The following is a 16,684-nucleotide window of genomic DNA, read 5'->3' on the forward strand; positions in this document are numbered from 1 at the left end:
TTCCAGTCATTTTTCAAATAAGGATTTGTATATCTAACAGTTTTAGAACCTCTTTTCATATGGATAATAGTGTACGATCCGCACTGCCTGTCTGTGATCTGCAAGTTCACACATGAGAGCCCAGAGCTTCAGAAAGGTGTTTATGAAGTCAGATGTTAGCAGTAAAATTGATGTTTCCCCATTTTTCCTAAGAGAACACAGAGCATGGATGATGTGAACCTCAACACTCTCCATAAAGCAACTTGGACATGCAAAGAGAACAGGAGCCGAGGTCTCCAGTCTCTGATTACTCTGGATTAGTGTGCAGCATCCTAAATGAAGAGGGACACCAGCTGTTTCAAGAAACAAGCATGTGCTTCAGCGTTTCAGGGTTTAGTTCACAGCGCAACTCCATCATCGCAGCTGTGCACCTTGGGCAGTCCCCTCGCATGAAAAGTGGCAGTGACGCCAGCCAGTGCAGTGCTGTTCCGAGGCTGTAGACAGCCAGGTTTATATCCAGAGTGTGTTGAAAAACAGTAGCTTTTCTTTCCTTCCTTCATTCTGAATGTAATCGCTGGGCTTTTCCCCAAATTTAAACCCTCTTATTTATAAGGGAAAGAGTTACTGTGTTGTGGCTCTTGTGTGTCTGTCTGTTTGAATAGGTTAAATTAGGTTTTAATTTGAAAAACAACCACCACAAAGTTCACCCCTCACTCCTGGTGCATGCCCTCGAGAGCCGTGGACGGGGACCTGCAGGGACCAAGGTGCCTGGCATCTCCTCCCACATAAGGAAGAGGGGCGAGGCCAGCCATGCATCGGCACTTGAGGCTTCTGCTCCGAAGTTACACGAAGTTACAAGTTGTGCTTTCATCTCACTGGCCAGGTACAGCTGAGCCCTACTGACCACCATGCTTGTGGGCTCTCTTGTAGCTCACCATCACTGTACTTTAGTTATATAACTTCTGTATTGGTTGTGACAAAGCTGTTGGAATGAGTGGATTTATGTTATACTCCTAAAACAATTTTCAGAGCCAACTTGTTACTCTTGATTATTTCCATTTTAATTGTTAATGCAGATCCTGGATTAGCACAAAAGAAATGGATGTTTGTCTTTACTTTGTTTGGACTTTCAGAGGTATGAATCCTATTTATTGTAGTAAGAATCCCTGAAAAATATATATATAAAAGCATAAGGTTTTATATGCACTTACAGTAGTCTCCTTATCCAGTGGCCCACAGAATGCAGTCTTGCAGGACCAAATGGGAGCCTGAACCATCCTCTTTCGTGTCTGGTACAAAATCCGCTGATGAGACTGCTCACTGTGGAGGTTGGTAAAAGTGCTGGAGCAGTTCTTACATCACAGTTCAAGGAGTTAGTAAAGTGGAAGACAGTTAAGGTCTAATCTCAAAGTGCGGCTGGTATTTAAAGGTGAAAAAGTCTTCTACTAAAGCAGAACTAGCCACTGAGAACCTCCACTTTCTCATTGCTACTGTACTGGAGCACATAAACTGCCTGGGTACGCTAGACCCCAAAGATCACCTCCAAAACTATGTTAGCAATTTCAGAAAGTCTCATTTTAATGCATTTTAAAATACTTTAAATGTGAGCAGTGGCCTCTCTAAATTATTCTCTGAAAATAGTAATTTTAATAAAATGCAGATTGTGTTATTAAAGCACATTAATTGAGGTCTAAATTAAAAATTAAAGACAGATTTCAGGCTCTAACTAGCTACCACCTGTTCCCATAGACTATTTCCCATCGCGTTGCCCAGAAAAATCTCGAATGCAGAGTAAGTTTACAGCGGATGAGACTCGAGGTGAGAGCCGCAGGGACAGATCCCACGCCGAGCTCTGAGAGGACTCATTCTCACACGGCTGTGGCCACCCCTGGGAGTCTGGCCTGTGCACGGTGTAGAACAGTTTCCAAGTCTTGGCAGTGAGGCCACATTGGTTTCTGAGGTCGTGTCGCTCAGAGGGTGCTGTGGTTTTCTGAAACGGTCAGGAAAAAACCCTTTGGTCTTTCCTTTAATCAGTGGCTTTCTTTGAATACAGAGTCACAAGTGAATGAGTCACAGACTAACCGGAGCAGAACAAGGACACCGTGATGCTTTGCAATTCAAGCGCTCAGTTTGTACCTGCAGGGATCTTCTCCAAGTGCACTTTGGCTTACGACACCTAGAATTAGCGAGAGCGGTCTAAGGGCTCCGTGAAACGCAATCTGGGCCTTTGTTCTAGTTTCCTACTACAGTTGTTTTCACTGTCTCAACACACCATGATACACATACATATATGTGTACATTTAGTATGCGTGCGTGTGTATATGCATATGTGTGCACTTCTTAAACTCATGGCTAAGTTCTCATGATTTTGGCTGATCTACCTGTGGTCATACTAGAATACTTTTACGTGTCTCTCCATTTAAAAATACCTGTATCTAAAAAGGTCTCTGAACTTACCGTGTCAGCTCCCCGTTGTGATGGCATTTGTCCCAAATTCAGCAATGCCCATCTAGGCATGGTCCTGTGGTCCTGGCCTGGTGCCCTGTGGCTGGGCTTCCTCCTCGGCATTTCTGTCACTGCTGAATCGAGGTGCTGACTGGGCTCAGCTCTTGTCTGGGGGCTTTGGGAGAGAAATCTGCTTTCAGGGTCGTCACAGCTGCTAGCAGGATTGGGTTCCTTGTCATTGAGGCCTCGGGTCCCTGTTTCTTGCCTCCTGCCAGCCAGGCACCACACTGAGCAGCTGGTGGCTGCTGCCAGTTCCTCTCCTCCATCCCCTCCGTCCTCTCCATCCTCCAGCCAGCAGAAGTACCCTGAATCCTTCTTTTCCTTTAAGTCTCTGATTCATTCCCTCTTTGGGGGACAGCCAGACAGTGCACTCCACTTTCTGCGGGCTGTGTGGTTACACTAGGCCCACTCGGATAACCTCCACATCCTTCAGTTAATCAGTTGGTTACCTTGATTACATCTGCAGAACCCCTCTGTCCTGGAAAGTAACATGGCCACGAGGCCCATCTCACAATTCTGCTTGCCTCACGCACATTATGCAGACCTTATACAGGTCTTAGTGTGAGTAATGTGAGAAATCATCTGGAACATTAAAGGTAAATCACCGTAATGCATTATTGTGTTTAGATTAAATTGCTTTTATTTTGAATGTGACACAAAGATTTTATGGTGTGAAAAATAAATTTCCTTTATAAAATGTCTTTAAAAATGTTGCAGATTGGGCTGGGGATTTAGCTCAGTGGTTCCGGCGCCTGCCTTGCAAGCGCAAGGTCCCGAGTTCAATCCTGGTACCAAAATAAATAAATAAATAAATTAATTAATTAATTTAATGTTGCAGATAATGGAACATTTAAAGACAAGTTTAAAGGACTACTATAAGTAGTACACTAATAGCTACCATACAGAGTTGTTACCTGGATTTTTTTGGATCCGTCGGTGACAGGGAGTTATGTATCTCCTTGATGTCTGCTGTAAGTCGTGGTCTTGTCCTGTAATGATACCAATTCACAGATTTTACAGCTACCAGTGTCAGAGGTCACGTGCCTTTTTCATGGAGAAGCCAGAGTCTCAGGGAGCTCATGTGACTCAGAGAAGGCCACACACCAGCCAGTGAGTGATGGGGCCTGGACGCCTGCCTGGCAGTGCAGCAGTGCCATCAGTGATGACCGTATGGTACAGACTAGAGTGTCCAACAAAGCCTCCTGTGCCAGAGGCGGGGCCTTTGGAAGGTCAGTGGATGGAGGGGCGCTGTGCTCACTGGTGGGTGAGTCCAGTGATGAGCTGGTGGCTGTGTGTGCTGTTAGGAGGCGGGGCCTGGTCAGGCGCGGGTCACTGGGGTGTGACCTGCAAGGGTGTGTTCTTGTCCCCACCCCTCCTCACTCTCCCTCTTTCCTGGCTGCCAGGAAGTGAGCAGCTCTCCTCCACTACACCCTCCCCCATGTCATTTCTGCCTTGTAGCCAGGTGGCTATGGACTGAACCCAAAACCATGAGCAAATTAAAGTTCTCCTCCCTTAAGATGTGGGTGTTGTATTTTGTCCCAGTGATGGGAAAATGATTAATACAAGACTCTCTGTATAAGACTGTTCTAAGCACTCTAAGTGTTTATTCTTCTTAATTCTCACAAAAATCCTATGAGATCCATATCACTAGAATCATTATCTTTTCACAATGTGAGAAACTGACTCACAGAGAGGGTGGCTTGTCAGTGTCACCCAGCTTGTCAGTAGTAGACAGGCAGTTTGACCGCGGACAGAGCTTGCTCTTTCCACCCACCAGGTGGCTGCTGAGGCCTCCCCGGCCAGTCTGGAGCTGCCATGGTGTCATCACGCACAGCTGCACAGACTGCACAGTGCTTGTATCCTGGCAACAGGTTAATGGACAGCAGAGAATTTGGAGAGTGGCAACTGCATAAATTCTGGTTCTGTCACTTACTGTATGGCTTCAGGGAATTCTATATTCGAATTTTCTCTGCTTGTCCTGAAATTGATTTTATACCGTTTTATTTGTAGGGCTTCTTATTTTGTTTTGTTTTGTTTTCCCAAGCAAAAGTCAAACTACACTGACACTTGATGGCTGCATTTCCTTGATATATTTTAGTCTACAGCAATTCCCTCACTTTGTTTTTATTATGTTTGTATTTTATTATGTTAAGAGACGAGTCTCATTCTCTTGAATGGTATCCCATGTTCTGGGTTTGTCTAACCCTCCTCTGTGTGTGTTGTTTATCTTGTTACTCTATCCCCTGTATTTTGGAACACTGGAAGTTGGTCCCAGAAACATGATTAGAAAAGGTAGTTTTTGGCTAGAACAGCTTTGTATGTCTTGTATCAGGAGGCATGCACAACTGCCTGCATTATTAGCACTGCTGTGTGAGCACTTATGATGGTGATAACCAGGTCGCTCACATTACATTTTCTTTTTTCTCTGACTCCTTTGACAGTTTGAACTAATACCTCTTCTCAGTCTTTTCATCTAATGGTTTTAGCCTCCATTGAGGAGCCATGAGCCAATCATTTATTCCAATGGAGGTTGCAAATTGATGATTTTTAAATTTATCCTTCCTTTTTCATTTTTGGCGGGGTGTCAGAAATTGAATTCAGGACTTTGCGCTTTCGAGGCAGGCGATGGCACCACTGAGCTAATTCCCCAGCCCTCCTTTTACATTTATTAACTAATATTGGGAAGTGTTGTGTCTTGTTAGAGTTCATATCAATACAACATGTTTACTATTAATTTTCTAAAATATTATCTTTGGGTCAGTGGAACTGAGTTGTAGGTTAATCATAGTTTATGTTTGGTTTGCACTCTCTAAAGCATATTGTAGTGCATTACAGTTGAAATGGAAAATGGATGAAATTTAAAGCCATGTTTGAAAGTGGTGAGCAGTGTAAGAGGCTCCCAGAGGACTGGCACTGACTGCCTGTTGGATCCAGAAGAGCTAAACGCACTCCGTCCTTGTGGATGGATGGATGTTGGTCCTGAGAAGAAGGGCCTGGGTACAAGTCTCAGGCTCTCACCCTCCTGCTGGCTGCTCTCCGCTCACATTCCAGCGCTGCGGGCCCTGATTTGGGCTGTCTTCTCCTCCCTGCTCCCTACCCTTCAGATGCACGCTCACCTTTGTTCCCTGTTCAGAGTCCCAGCTGCTGCGTTTCATGCCCAGCTCCAGCCCTGCTTCTGACCATCGGTGTGTTGACTCCAGCTCCTGCCTGGCCATCTCGTGGCTGTGAATGTGAACTTCATCACCACGCTGCCAAGGACCCTGAAGACACGACTGCCTGCGACCAGGAGTTAAATGTCTTTCCCACAGTACTGTGGGTTTTTATACTCCCCCAGGAGAGTCTCTGAAGGTCACCAAAGATGTGAAACTGCTGTCAGGCAGGGCTCTTGGTGTGGCTGGCTTTCTTTGCCTTCTGATATCTCTCAGGTGACAAAAACAGATTTTCTTGTAAAAATTAAGGCTAGAATTTGAGTATTTCTCACCATCTGTTCTGTGTAAATAGTACCAAGGTCTTAATTCTTTTACTATGACAAAAACAGGAAAAAAAGGTAGCTATAAATTAATCTGGCCTTTAAATATTACAATTAAAACTGAATTAAAATGGAAGGCATAAATTAACCTGGCATTTAATATTACAATGAAAACAAAGCTCATTTTATTTTCCTTAGGTTGAATTTTTTTCCGATGTTAACGATTTGAACACTGTTTAAAATGGACATAAAACAATGGTGTTTTGTACTGCTTAAAGATTTTTTATGTCACTCGACAAGACGTTTAAAATGCCTTTCCCTCTGTCTTCTGACTAGGAACAGTGTGTACTGATGCGGATCTTTTCCTCCGAGGCCCTGGACGTATTGGCTGCATCCTTTGTTGCCAGGTAGTGATGACAGAGCTGACACCTCATGGTTTCTGTCTCTGCAGAAGGAGGAGGTAAAAAGCTTCGGAGTACGGTGCAGAGGAGCACGGAGACTGGGCTGGCCGTGGAGATGCGGAACTGGATGACCCGGCAGGCCAGCCGCGAGTCCACCGAAGGCAGCATGAACAGCTACAGCTCGGAAGGAAAGTGAGTGGGCACTGCGCTGCCTCGCCCTGACCGGGCCTCTGTCCACACCCGCACTGCCCCCACCAGCCCTCAGCGCCGCAGGCTGACTGCCTGTGGGAGAACGCTCTTGCCGGCCACCGAGCAGAGCGACTCCCGGCTCTCCGTGTAAAGGAAATCGGTTCCTGCGGAGTGTTTCGCTCTCATGGCAGGATGCTGAATCACCTGCATTTAAATTATATCGCCCTTCTGTGAACTGATACAGGGACAGCGCAGAATAATAAGGACTCACGCCACACTGTGCTAACAGTGCTAACTTTTTAAAACTTTGATCTGCCTAAGGGTTATTATTTTCAAAATTGGAATGCTGATATATATTTAGTTTCATATAATAGCAATTATATTTCACATAATTTATAATCTGATACTTAGTTCCATGTAGTCATAATTTTAATGAAATCAATATATAGCAAAAATGAAGCTGTCACTGCATGAAACTAAGTCTTTATCAGCACATTTTAATTTTAATTAATAAACTATATGAAGTAAACAACCCAAAGGAACTGCACCAAAAAGTTGGTGAGCCCCTTCTCCGTGTCCCTGTAGGAAGCTTTCCTGTGAATCAGCTGCCTTTGAGACACTCTAAAAGCATCTGTAAAGATCGTACTGTCCCATCACCGCCAAGTTGGTGGTAGTAGTGACTACAGAGATGTGAAGGAGGGGATGAAGGACAGTGATAGAAGGGAGCAGGGCTGTGGCCTCCTCCGCCTCTGCATGGCAGCCTTAGACGCAAGACAGGCGTGCGATGGGTGTGCAGATGGGAGGTCGCAGGAACCTCCTGCTTGGTGCTGTCGGTCTGGCAGGATGACATGCAGATAAGAGGCGTCCGTGGCCTCTACACATTCCTAAATAGGGCTGTATGGGATATTTTGTAAATGCGCCAAAACATTGTGTTAACTAAATATTTGGGAATTGAGAGGAGGGGAAAGAAGCAGATGCATTATTCACCCAGGAAGTTTGAAAGGAAATGGAGAATCCAGTGAAAAATCAAGGTGCACTGAGCACAGATGGTGAACACAGCAAGGCCCTGCAGACCACAGAAGGCTGTGTGAGCTGTAGCCTGGCCCCGGGCACTTCCGGTCTCGCCTGCGCACAAACCCTTGGCACACGGTCCCCTCTCAGCCAGCACCCGCTGAGCTGGGGCGTGGGGCTGTGGCCTGGGAAACTCCAAGGCCCAGGTGTTGTCAGGTCTTTGGCATTGCAGAAGCTGGGGGAAATGATTTTTCCGGGCTTCATTTTAATTGATTGGGTGTAACAAGTGTTTACTGAGTGCGTGAAGTAGTCCAGGCATGGATCTAGGAGGTAAGATACAACAGCAGGCAAAGCAGACAGGAGCGGGCCTTCATGAACCGGCCGTCTGCTGGAGAAGTTACTTTGAGGGGCAGTAGCCCAGTGTGTGGTAGATGAGGTGAAGGGAGTGTGAAGGAGGAGGTGAGGGAGGAAGAGATGAGAGTCCTGGGCGGGCGGAGTGATGCGGGAGGGGCAGGACGATGAGCACTGCGGGGCGACCCCAGGCTCCCAGCTCAGGGCCGGAGCCGGCAAGAAGCCTGGCCTCTGCTAGGGAGTGGGCCTGACCTCGTGCTTCGCAGGCCAGGCCACCGTGTTCGGGACTGGGCGAGGGGGCAGTTTGTGCGGCATAGAGGCGCTGGCGGATTCAGGCACCGGGTCTTCCGTGACACAGAACAGGAAGAGCCACCGTGTGGGTGCGGGTGGGGACAAGCGGGCTGAGACACCACGGTGCCCCGGGCCAGGGCCCACAGCGAGACCCGGGCTCACAGGCCGGCCCCCAGGGCCTCCTCTCTGGCTCACAGTGGCCGCCCGTGTCCTCGCGTGGCCTTTTCTCTGCACCCTGACACGCGTGGATTTACAGTGGACTTGACTCAGCCCGCAACAGAGGGGGAGATGGCCCACGGCCGGGCAGGTGGGAGAGGGAAGTGGCCATTTATTGGGATTGGATCCTTTGGAGGACCAGAGTTTGTTTTTTCAGTGTAAGGGTTTGGGGGCGAGTTTTGAAGGAGATTCAAATGATGTGAAACACTCACGCAGCTGTGTAGACCAAGCAGTCGCGACACGGTAGATCTGAGCGGGAGGTAGCACTGCGGGCATCGCCCTGCGGATCATGCTGAAAACATGAGCGGGGCAAGATCACCCGGGCAAGCAGGGATTCCGATGGAGAACAGAAGAGAGAGCCCTGCGTGTGGCACACCTGTCATCCAAGCATTCCGGCAGGCTGATGCAGGAGGAGGGCGAGTCCTAGCCCAGCCTGGGCAACTTAGAGATTTCAGCCAGAGCCTGTTTTCAGATTTAAAAGGGCTGGGGATGTGGCTCGTGTGTAGGGTCCAGGAGGGGCTTGCTCAGCTGTGCATGCAGCCTTTGACCGTGAAGGAGGTCCGGAAGAAGGCGAGGACCCAGGGTCTGTGTGGCTGCGTAGCTGGGAGGGCCAGAGAGGGAGACCCTGCCCTGGTGAGAGTGCTTCACACTGAGCACTCGTGACCGATGCGGCAGCCCTGCCTGCAGGCCGGGAGAGGGACACTTGCGAGCAGAGGCCCGCAGTGCGGTGACGGCCTCAGGGACCTGGGCAGCACATGGGGTGGCGTCCAACAGAGGTGAGAGGCAGGCCTGGGACCAGCCGACCCGCAGTGTGCAGACACCTGGGGACTGAGAGCCACCTGTGTCGCTCTGTCTGCAGTCTGATCTTCCCCAGCGTCCGCCTGGCCTCCGACAGCCAGTTCAGCGACTTCCTGGGTGGCCTTGGTCCCGCGCAGCTGGTGGGACGCCAGACACTGGCCACTCCTGCGATGGGTGAGTTCATCCCACATGCTTCTAGATTCTTGAAAATTACCTTCTCTGAATTTCAGAGTCCAATAAACAGTGTCATCAGCAGGGATAAAGTATCTTAGATCTTAACAATAAAAATATCATTTTCCTACTGTAATTTCCAATGGCTTTTAGAGGAAGACACCGATAACACTTTAAATGTATTTAAATCTCGTAAATACTCGGGAGTGGTGGGAAGCCCAGGCCTCTGGCGCCTCGCTGCTCCCTGCACTGCAGTAAGGATGCTTGTTTCTCCCGCCGCCACCAGGTGACATCCAGGTGGGAATGATGGACAAGAAGGGACAGTTGGAGGTGGAGATCATCCGGGCCCGCGGCCTTGTTGTGAAACCAGGCTCCAAGACACTGCCAGGTAAGCGCAGGGGTTTTGTTCTTGTCCACAGGCCCAGTTTCACTTTGGAGACTTTGTTTTGCTGGAACCGTGGTTCTTAATCAAATCAAGGATGCCAGGAGACGAGTCGGTTACCTGACTAGTTTGGGGCATTGCAGTTTGTGTGTTTGTCCTGTGACTGACTGTTCAGTGTCCCCCATGGGATAGATGATGTGTTAAATACCGGGTAGGAGGGACCACTGCCAAATGCAGAGACTGCCTAGGAATCACATGGTTCATTTTGTCCCCACATGTACCGAGAACCTCTTGCTTCCTGTTAGCGGGTGTTTGGTGTGCTCCAGCTTGTCGGGATTCTCCTGAGGCACCGAGGCTCTGGAGTTGGAATAGAATCGGTGGAGGCCCCAGCGGCATCAGCCCACACCTGCTGTGTGTCCGATGGCAGGACTGTGCCTCCTCCGTGTGTGAGGAAAGAGAGGCACTGTTAGGCCTCGTGCCACACATTTTACACTGAAATGTCACCGGGCGTGGCACAGCGACTGCAGAAACCACTGGATGTGATGTGTAAAGCCACTCTGAGAACTTCCAGATTGGCCTGTAGCCTCAGCACCTCCACTGACTCCTGATTCCCAATCTCTCACCCTCTGTATCCTTGCAGAAATGTAAAGTCCAGTGCAGACGGCTCACTGAGCAGCCATGCCACGGGCTGGCAGTGTGTCCGTGGAGGGCTTGGAGCCGGCCGGCCCTCTCTGCACCAGGGAATGCCGTGACTTAGAGCGTGCACGCACACGTGATTTTTACCAAACATCTGTCAGATTGGTTTTGAGCCATAGGATTCATAGCTAGCTGCCTCCTCCCTGCACATCTGAACACATAGCATCCAACCCACCCGTGTAGTCCCCACACCCACCAGTGAGTAAACGCTGGGAGTGAGAGCGATCTGCAGGCACGAATAAAATAACAAGCTTCTGAGCCAGGTGCGGGGACAGCAGGGCCTGCCGTGCCACTCCTGGCGCCTCCTGGAGAATTTTGCCTAATCTCGTGCGGGGATCCAGGAGCCAGCTGGCAGCAGAGGTGTGTCCCACCCCCGGCCCCCTCCCTCTCAGTGTGGCCCTGTAACAGCCCAGCCGGGAGGCCCAGGGCGTGACCATGCGGCTTTCTGCCCTGACACTGACCCGACCCGCTGCCTACCAAGGTCCCCGAGAGCCAGGTGCTCCGGGGCCTCACGCATGCCTGTCCTCTCTCCGCTCTCTCCCCAGCACCCTACGTAAAGGTGTATCTCTTAGACAACGGGGTCTGCGTAGCCAAAAAGAAGACAAAAGTGGCAAGGAAGACGCTGGAGCCCCTGTACCAGCAGCTGCTGTCCTTCGAGGAGAGTCCGCAGGGGAAGGTGTTGCAGGTACGCGCTCGACCCCACCCTATGCAAGTCAGCCTCTTCCTGGACTTAGGCCTTGTGTCCACCGCCCTCGCAGCTGAAGCTCTCTGAAAACCCACCACGGTGGCAGTGCCGTGACACTGCATGTTGTTCCCTCTAAAGAGAATCGTAGGCCCCCGAACTCCCGTCAGGACCAGCTCCGGACTCCCCAGACAGCTTCTGACCCCACGCTCAGTGGGCCTTCCTGTGTAACTTGGGAGCCAGGTGTTGAAGACAGCCGCCCCACTGCGCGCAACTGTTTAACTTCCTCCTTCTCCTTCTCCTTCTCCTTCTCCCCTCCTCCTTCTTGTTGTTGCTGTTGTTGAACCCAAGGTCTGGTGCATGTAGGCAAGCATTGTACCGCTCAGCTAGATCCCCAGCCCTTTCTAAATTTTATTTTGAGACAAAGTCTTGTTGAGTTGCCCAGACTAGACTCAAACTCTCAATTCCCCTGCCTCAGCCTCCCTAGTAGTCTGGTATTACAGGCATGCGCCACTGCACCTGTTTTAACTGGAGCCTTGATGTCAGCACATTAACTGAAAGTATTTTAGCCTTTTAATTTATGCTACTGGTTTTTGTTGGACACGTGACTATTCTGACATTACTTTATGTTTTGCCAACAGATCATTGTCTGGGGCGACTATGGCCGCATGGATCACAAGTCCTTTATGGGAGTGGCCCAGATCCTTCTAGATGAACTGGAACTGTCCAACATGGTGATAGGGTGGTTCAAACTGTTCCCCCCTTCCTCCCTAGTAGACCCCACCTTGGCCCCCCTGACGAGAAGAGCTTCCCAGTCGTCTCTGGAAAGTTCCACAGGACCTTCTTACTCACGTTCATAGCAGCTGTGAAACTGTGTCTCGGCAACCAGCGTTACAAAAAATCCACAGGTCGCAAACCCTGGTAACACTGCATGCTTACTGTCGTGTCTTCTGAGCCCGTTTCTAGGGGTGCGAAGCGACCCTGTGTCCTCAGAGGAAGTTGCGCACATTGTGCCCTAGCGAAGGTCCTCAGGTGGCAAGCGGAGCGAAGGACTGTCAGGCCTGGCGTTCAGTGGCAGAATTCGGGTCCATGGATTAATCTCAAAGAATCGTCACTTTCATGCGACAAAAGCCCTTTTCAATGGCACCTTTATATTTTTATCGTTCGTTTTTCTTCATTTATCTGACCCGAAGCCCTGGTATTCCACAGAAATGGAGCTTTCCAGCAATGAAGCCATGTCACAGGTCCCGGAGCGAGGTCCTAGGAAGCACCAGGTGAAATGCAGGAGACCAAAGAAGTGGCCGGGAGCCGTGTCTCCCATCCCCGGCTGGGGACTCTGTGGGCAGCGAGACCGGCTGGCAGCTCACATACTAATGCCAAGATGTGCCGGGCTCTGAAAACCAAATTCCGTGGCTACACTGTACTGAATGAAACTACAGACACTTTTTTTGCATGGACACAGATTAGCTGAATACTTAAATTATTTTCTTGGGGCTGCAACTTGCAAAAAAAGAATAAAATCAGCCATTTTCAACAATTTATATTATTTTTAAAAATAAATTTCACTAGTGCATGGTTTTAAAACTGGGAGAGAATGCAACAGGGTGATACACAGACATACCATGTTTATTCTTTATCAGTCTGTATTTTGGCAGACATTACAAATGAAGATACTTTCTAGAAGATACTTAAAATTCTCTTTATGTGACAAATATAATATATTCAATTTATTTCCATGTTAAATATGCAAATCTTATGAAGTTCAGTATGTACAGATTTTTCACATCTTCCTTCCTTTCCTGTCTCATTTTTCTTTTTTCTCATAGTCTTTTATTTTCTTTTTCCCTACCACAGTAAACCTTATACTAAAAAATGACAGGTTTTTGATTCATTCTCTCTTCTGCCCTATGTTTGATTCAGACCTGTAGATGCTTCTGAATTTATGAATTTCTCAAGGGAAAAAAAAATCTGTTTAAGAGCTCTCTTTATTTCAAGCATGTTGGAAAGGGTTTTGGGACATGGCTCGGGATTACAGTGAAATAGATCAGCATGGATTTGACAAAGGAGATATTTGAACTTTTGCAATTCATTGTACAGTACATGGTCATTTTTTTTCACCTTCAAAATTCACTTTAAAGGAAACCCCGAAGTCATGTGGCCATTAACTTCTAATAAATTTGTTTTAGCACCAGCATTATTCATGTAAGGGTTAAAGTATTGTTTCTTGGAGGGCTTAGATTTTGTTTTTTAATTTGTTAAGACAGTTTCTTTCGCCAGTTTCCATATACTGTGTGAATAGACACACAGCTAAAAGTTGGAGCCCTAAAACACAGGGAAATTTATTCATTTTTTTGTAGTAAAATTCAATTTTTCACAAATTATATTTCTAAAGAAATATAGTAGACATAAATTTGCCACAATTTTAAAGCTCCAGTTTTTAGATGACTCAGAGAAAGTCACTATGTCTATGAATAGTCCTTTGATGCCATCACCAAAAGTCTCCAGGCAAATCCCTGAAGTCGAAACCTCTGCCTTTGGTTTTCCTGACAGCTCTTACCATCCGGCAGAGCTGCTGGGTCAGACTTCTCATTCCCTCTGAGAGGAGAAGTCACTGGGTGACATCATCAACCACCTGTACTTCCTGGGGTTTATGTACGCCTTAGTAGCATTCTTATGGATAGGTTTCAATGTCTTGTAATAATTTTTGAAATCCACATTTATCCCATTTGTTTAAACGAAAGCCATCCATAAAAATCACTTTTTTTTAAATTCAGTGCTGAGCATTAAAAAGTATCATGCTTGATATGCTGCAGAAGTTAAACCGAGTATCCCTGTACATGCCTTCTCTCTACATGGTGCGATATGAACTATACTGAGGCTGGTCTTGACATTCTAGCTGTGTGATGGCCCAGGCAAGGTTGTTCAAAGAACACGTAAAACTTTATTGAAATCATTTAGACTCCTGTGTACCAGCAACAGTTGATTTCATAGACCTAGAGTGTCTATGCCACCCCTTAGAATAAATGTTTGCCATTTTCCTGATCCAAGAGGCAGTCACACGATCTTCTGTGCGTGTTCCTATACAAATTGTTTCTAATTTTAATAAGAAGGACTTGCCTGTGTGGGATATTTGTACATACTTGTCATTATGCAGTATTTATTTAAAAGTCGATGTGTTTTGTTTATTTTCACATGTCTGCACCTCGACTCGACTCGTGGTTTAGTTGCGTAAATAGCAGTAAGCCAGTGACCACTGCTGCCCTGTACATAGTGTGTTTTAACGTAAGGAAATTCCAGTTGGAAAAAGGGCAGATGAGTCCCGTAACAAACACCAACTAATGTAAATCAAATTCATTCTGGTGATGGTATTTAACACTTTAAATAAATCATTTTCTTTATACACAGTGTCCGAGGTGCTTTCTCTGACATCTTATCTTCACGCATGTGCCTTCGGCACCCTCATGACTCAGATGCGACATCCTTCCCCAAATCCCTCTCCAAGACATCAGGGCACCACAGCCCCTGCAGCCCTGGAAGAGCGTGAGCGGGGATTTGGAGCAGCCCTGCCTGCCTGTCCGCTTAGAGTCACCGGGTGCGGAGTTCTCTGGGTGCAGACGTGGCTGGGTGCCGTGTTCCTGTCCCAGCCGGCTCCTGTGGGACAGCGGAGAGAGGAGGGGCCCGAGGCCTTCTAGGCTGCTCCTCGGCGGGGTCCCAGCCTCCAGCATCTCCTGGAGTGGTCTGATGCCGGATTCCTTAGTGATGGAGATCTAAGCCCAGCCCGCCCCATCCTGGAAACAGCTGTCTCCTCCAAGTGTCTCCCAGCGGGGCTCCCGTCAGGCAGGCGGAAGCCAGGCGACACGGGGGGTGGGGTGGGGGGGTGGGGGGGTGGGATCTCAGTCCAGTCCTGCGCGTGAGCACTGGGCGGGCGGCAGCCGTGGGGTCAGGAGTCCCAGGCCGACACGACACAGATGTGCAGCCTCAGCCCCACGGGCAGGCGGGCACAGGACCCAGGTGGAGCTGGGTCTCGGGCCTGTGCTCCTGCCCTCGTCATGCACGGGGTCTCCCTCCTAGCCACCTCACGTCTCGCTGGGCCGTGGGCCTCACTGCTAAGGAGGTGATGGTGCCGCGCGCGTGTCGGTCCCCGGTGGCCTGAGGTTTGGCCCTTGTCCCCTGGGAGAGCTTCCGACACTTCAGAACAAGGCAGTCGCTACCCCGTCAGGCCCTGGCCGTGCCGACCCTGTTGCCTTGGCGCCGGCTGCCTGGTGTCCCCTGACCACGCCTACTTGGCAGGTTGGGCTCATTTTCCATCCCGACTCCCGAGTGGGTCCCTGAGTCCCGCAGCCCTGCAGACAGCTCCGCCCGGGAACTCCTGGCCTGGCATCCTTGTCACCCATCCCACTGAGGGCTGGGGTCCCCCTCCAGCTCGGCCCCAGCCTGGGTAGTTTCCCGCACCCCGGCTCTAGGGAGCTCACCCTGCCTGAGGGACAGTCCTCTCGCAGGGTGCGCTCTGCCTTCAGCCTTCTCAGAACGATCCATTGGTCGTCTGCAGCTCACGCAGCCCAGTTTCTGACTAGACTGACGTCACATCCTCCACCAAGGCCGAAGCCTCACGTTCCTGGGCTCGGGTGCTGCTCACCGAGGCTGCGGTGCTGTCCCGCTACCTCTCCAGTCCGCTGGCATCTGCGGGCTGAGCAAACAGCCCTGTGAGCTCCAGGGAAGGCTGAGCGGCTCCCCCTGCGCTGGGCTCTCTGCCAGCCCCTCCACCCTGAGGCCAGGGCTGAGATGCACTAACCTCTCCCATCCCCAAACCTCGTACTGAGGCAGGCAGAGACCAGGCTGTTTTCTCCCTTGAGCCATACTTAACACCTCTTAGCCCAAGTAGGCCCTATCCTAGGCCCAGCAGGGAACAAAGCAAACAAAACAGACCCCGCCTTCCTGCTGCTTCCCAGCCTGGAGCCCAGGATGCCCTGGAACACACAAGGGCTTCAACCTGGCCTGGACAGAGGCAGAGCTCTCAGGCAGGGGGAGTGGGAGGGAACCATTCCAAGCAGAGAACTAGAAGCCAAGATTTTGAGGGGGAAAGGTGGTTAGTCTACCGTGCAGTGTCTAAAACAGCAGTAAGCACATAAAAGGTGCTCATCTTGGGCTATTTCTGAACCACTGAAGAGTGTTGTTGTTGTTGTTGTTATTCTTCGTTTCTGAGTCAGTCTCGCTCTCTAGTTCTGACTGGCCTTGAACTCGCTTTGTGGGCCAGGCTGGCCTGGCATTTGAGGCCGTCCTGTCCTCCTGATTCCTGGGATTCGAGGAGTGCGCCTCCTCCATGCCGGCTGGAGAATTTTGCTGGGAAGCTCCTTCTGGTTTAGACTTGATGTGAGTTCCACTTTTGAAGGAGGTGATAAGGGCCAATCCCTGTGCACTTGATCCTACTTAAAATGCTCCTCAGAATGCAGGCCAGTCCTTCACCCTGCTGAATTGTGGAGTCTTTGAACAAAAGGTCCACAGCCTGCAGCTCTGCTCCTGCAGAGGCCCAGCTCAGTGCAGAG

The 16,684-nt window shown here is 49.4% G+C and overlaps 1 protein-coding gene across 50 annotated transcripts in view; it reads left to right on the forward strand.

Moving 5' to 3' along the window:
• The window catches only part of Rims2 (regulating synaptic membrane exocytosis 2), a 536,290-nt gene extending 521,749 nt beyond the window's left edge, over positions 1-14,541 (forward strand). For all 50 annotated transcript variants that reach the window (XM_021262784.2, XM_021262794.2, XM_021262785.2 and 47 more), the window contains 5 exons: positions 6,405-6,546; positions 9,272-9,384; positions 9,668-9,769; positions 11,005-11,144; positions 11,783-14,541. In XM_021262784.2, the coding sequence (XP_021118443.1) occupies positions 6,405-6,546; positions 9,272-9,384; positions 9,668-9,769; positions 11,005-11,144; positions 11,783-12,001 (716 nt within the window). In that variant the 3' untranslated portion in view covers positions 12,002-14,541. The remainder of the gene's footprint in view (positions 1-6,404; positions 6,547-9,271; positions 9,385-9,667; positions 9,770-11,004; positions 11,145-11,782) is intronic.
• Positions 14,542-16,684: the final 2,143 nt, after the last annotated feature.

The sequence above is a fragment of the Heterocephalus glaber genome, unplaced genomic scaffold (assembly GCF_053883595.1).
Source record: "Heterocephalus glaber isolate CG9 unplaced genomic scaffold, H.glaber_assembly_v1.0 deba00001556, whole genome shotgun sequence".
Taxonomy (NCBI): Eukaryota; Metazoa; Chordata; class Mammalia; order Rodentia; family Bathyergidae; genus Heterocephalus; species Heterocephalus glaber.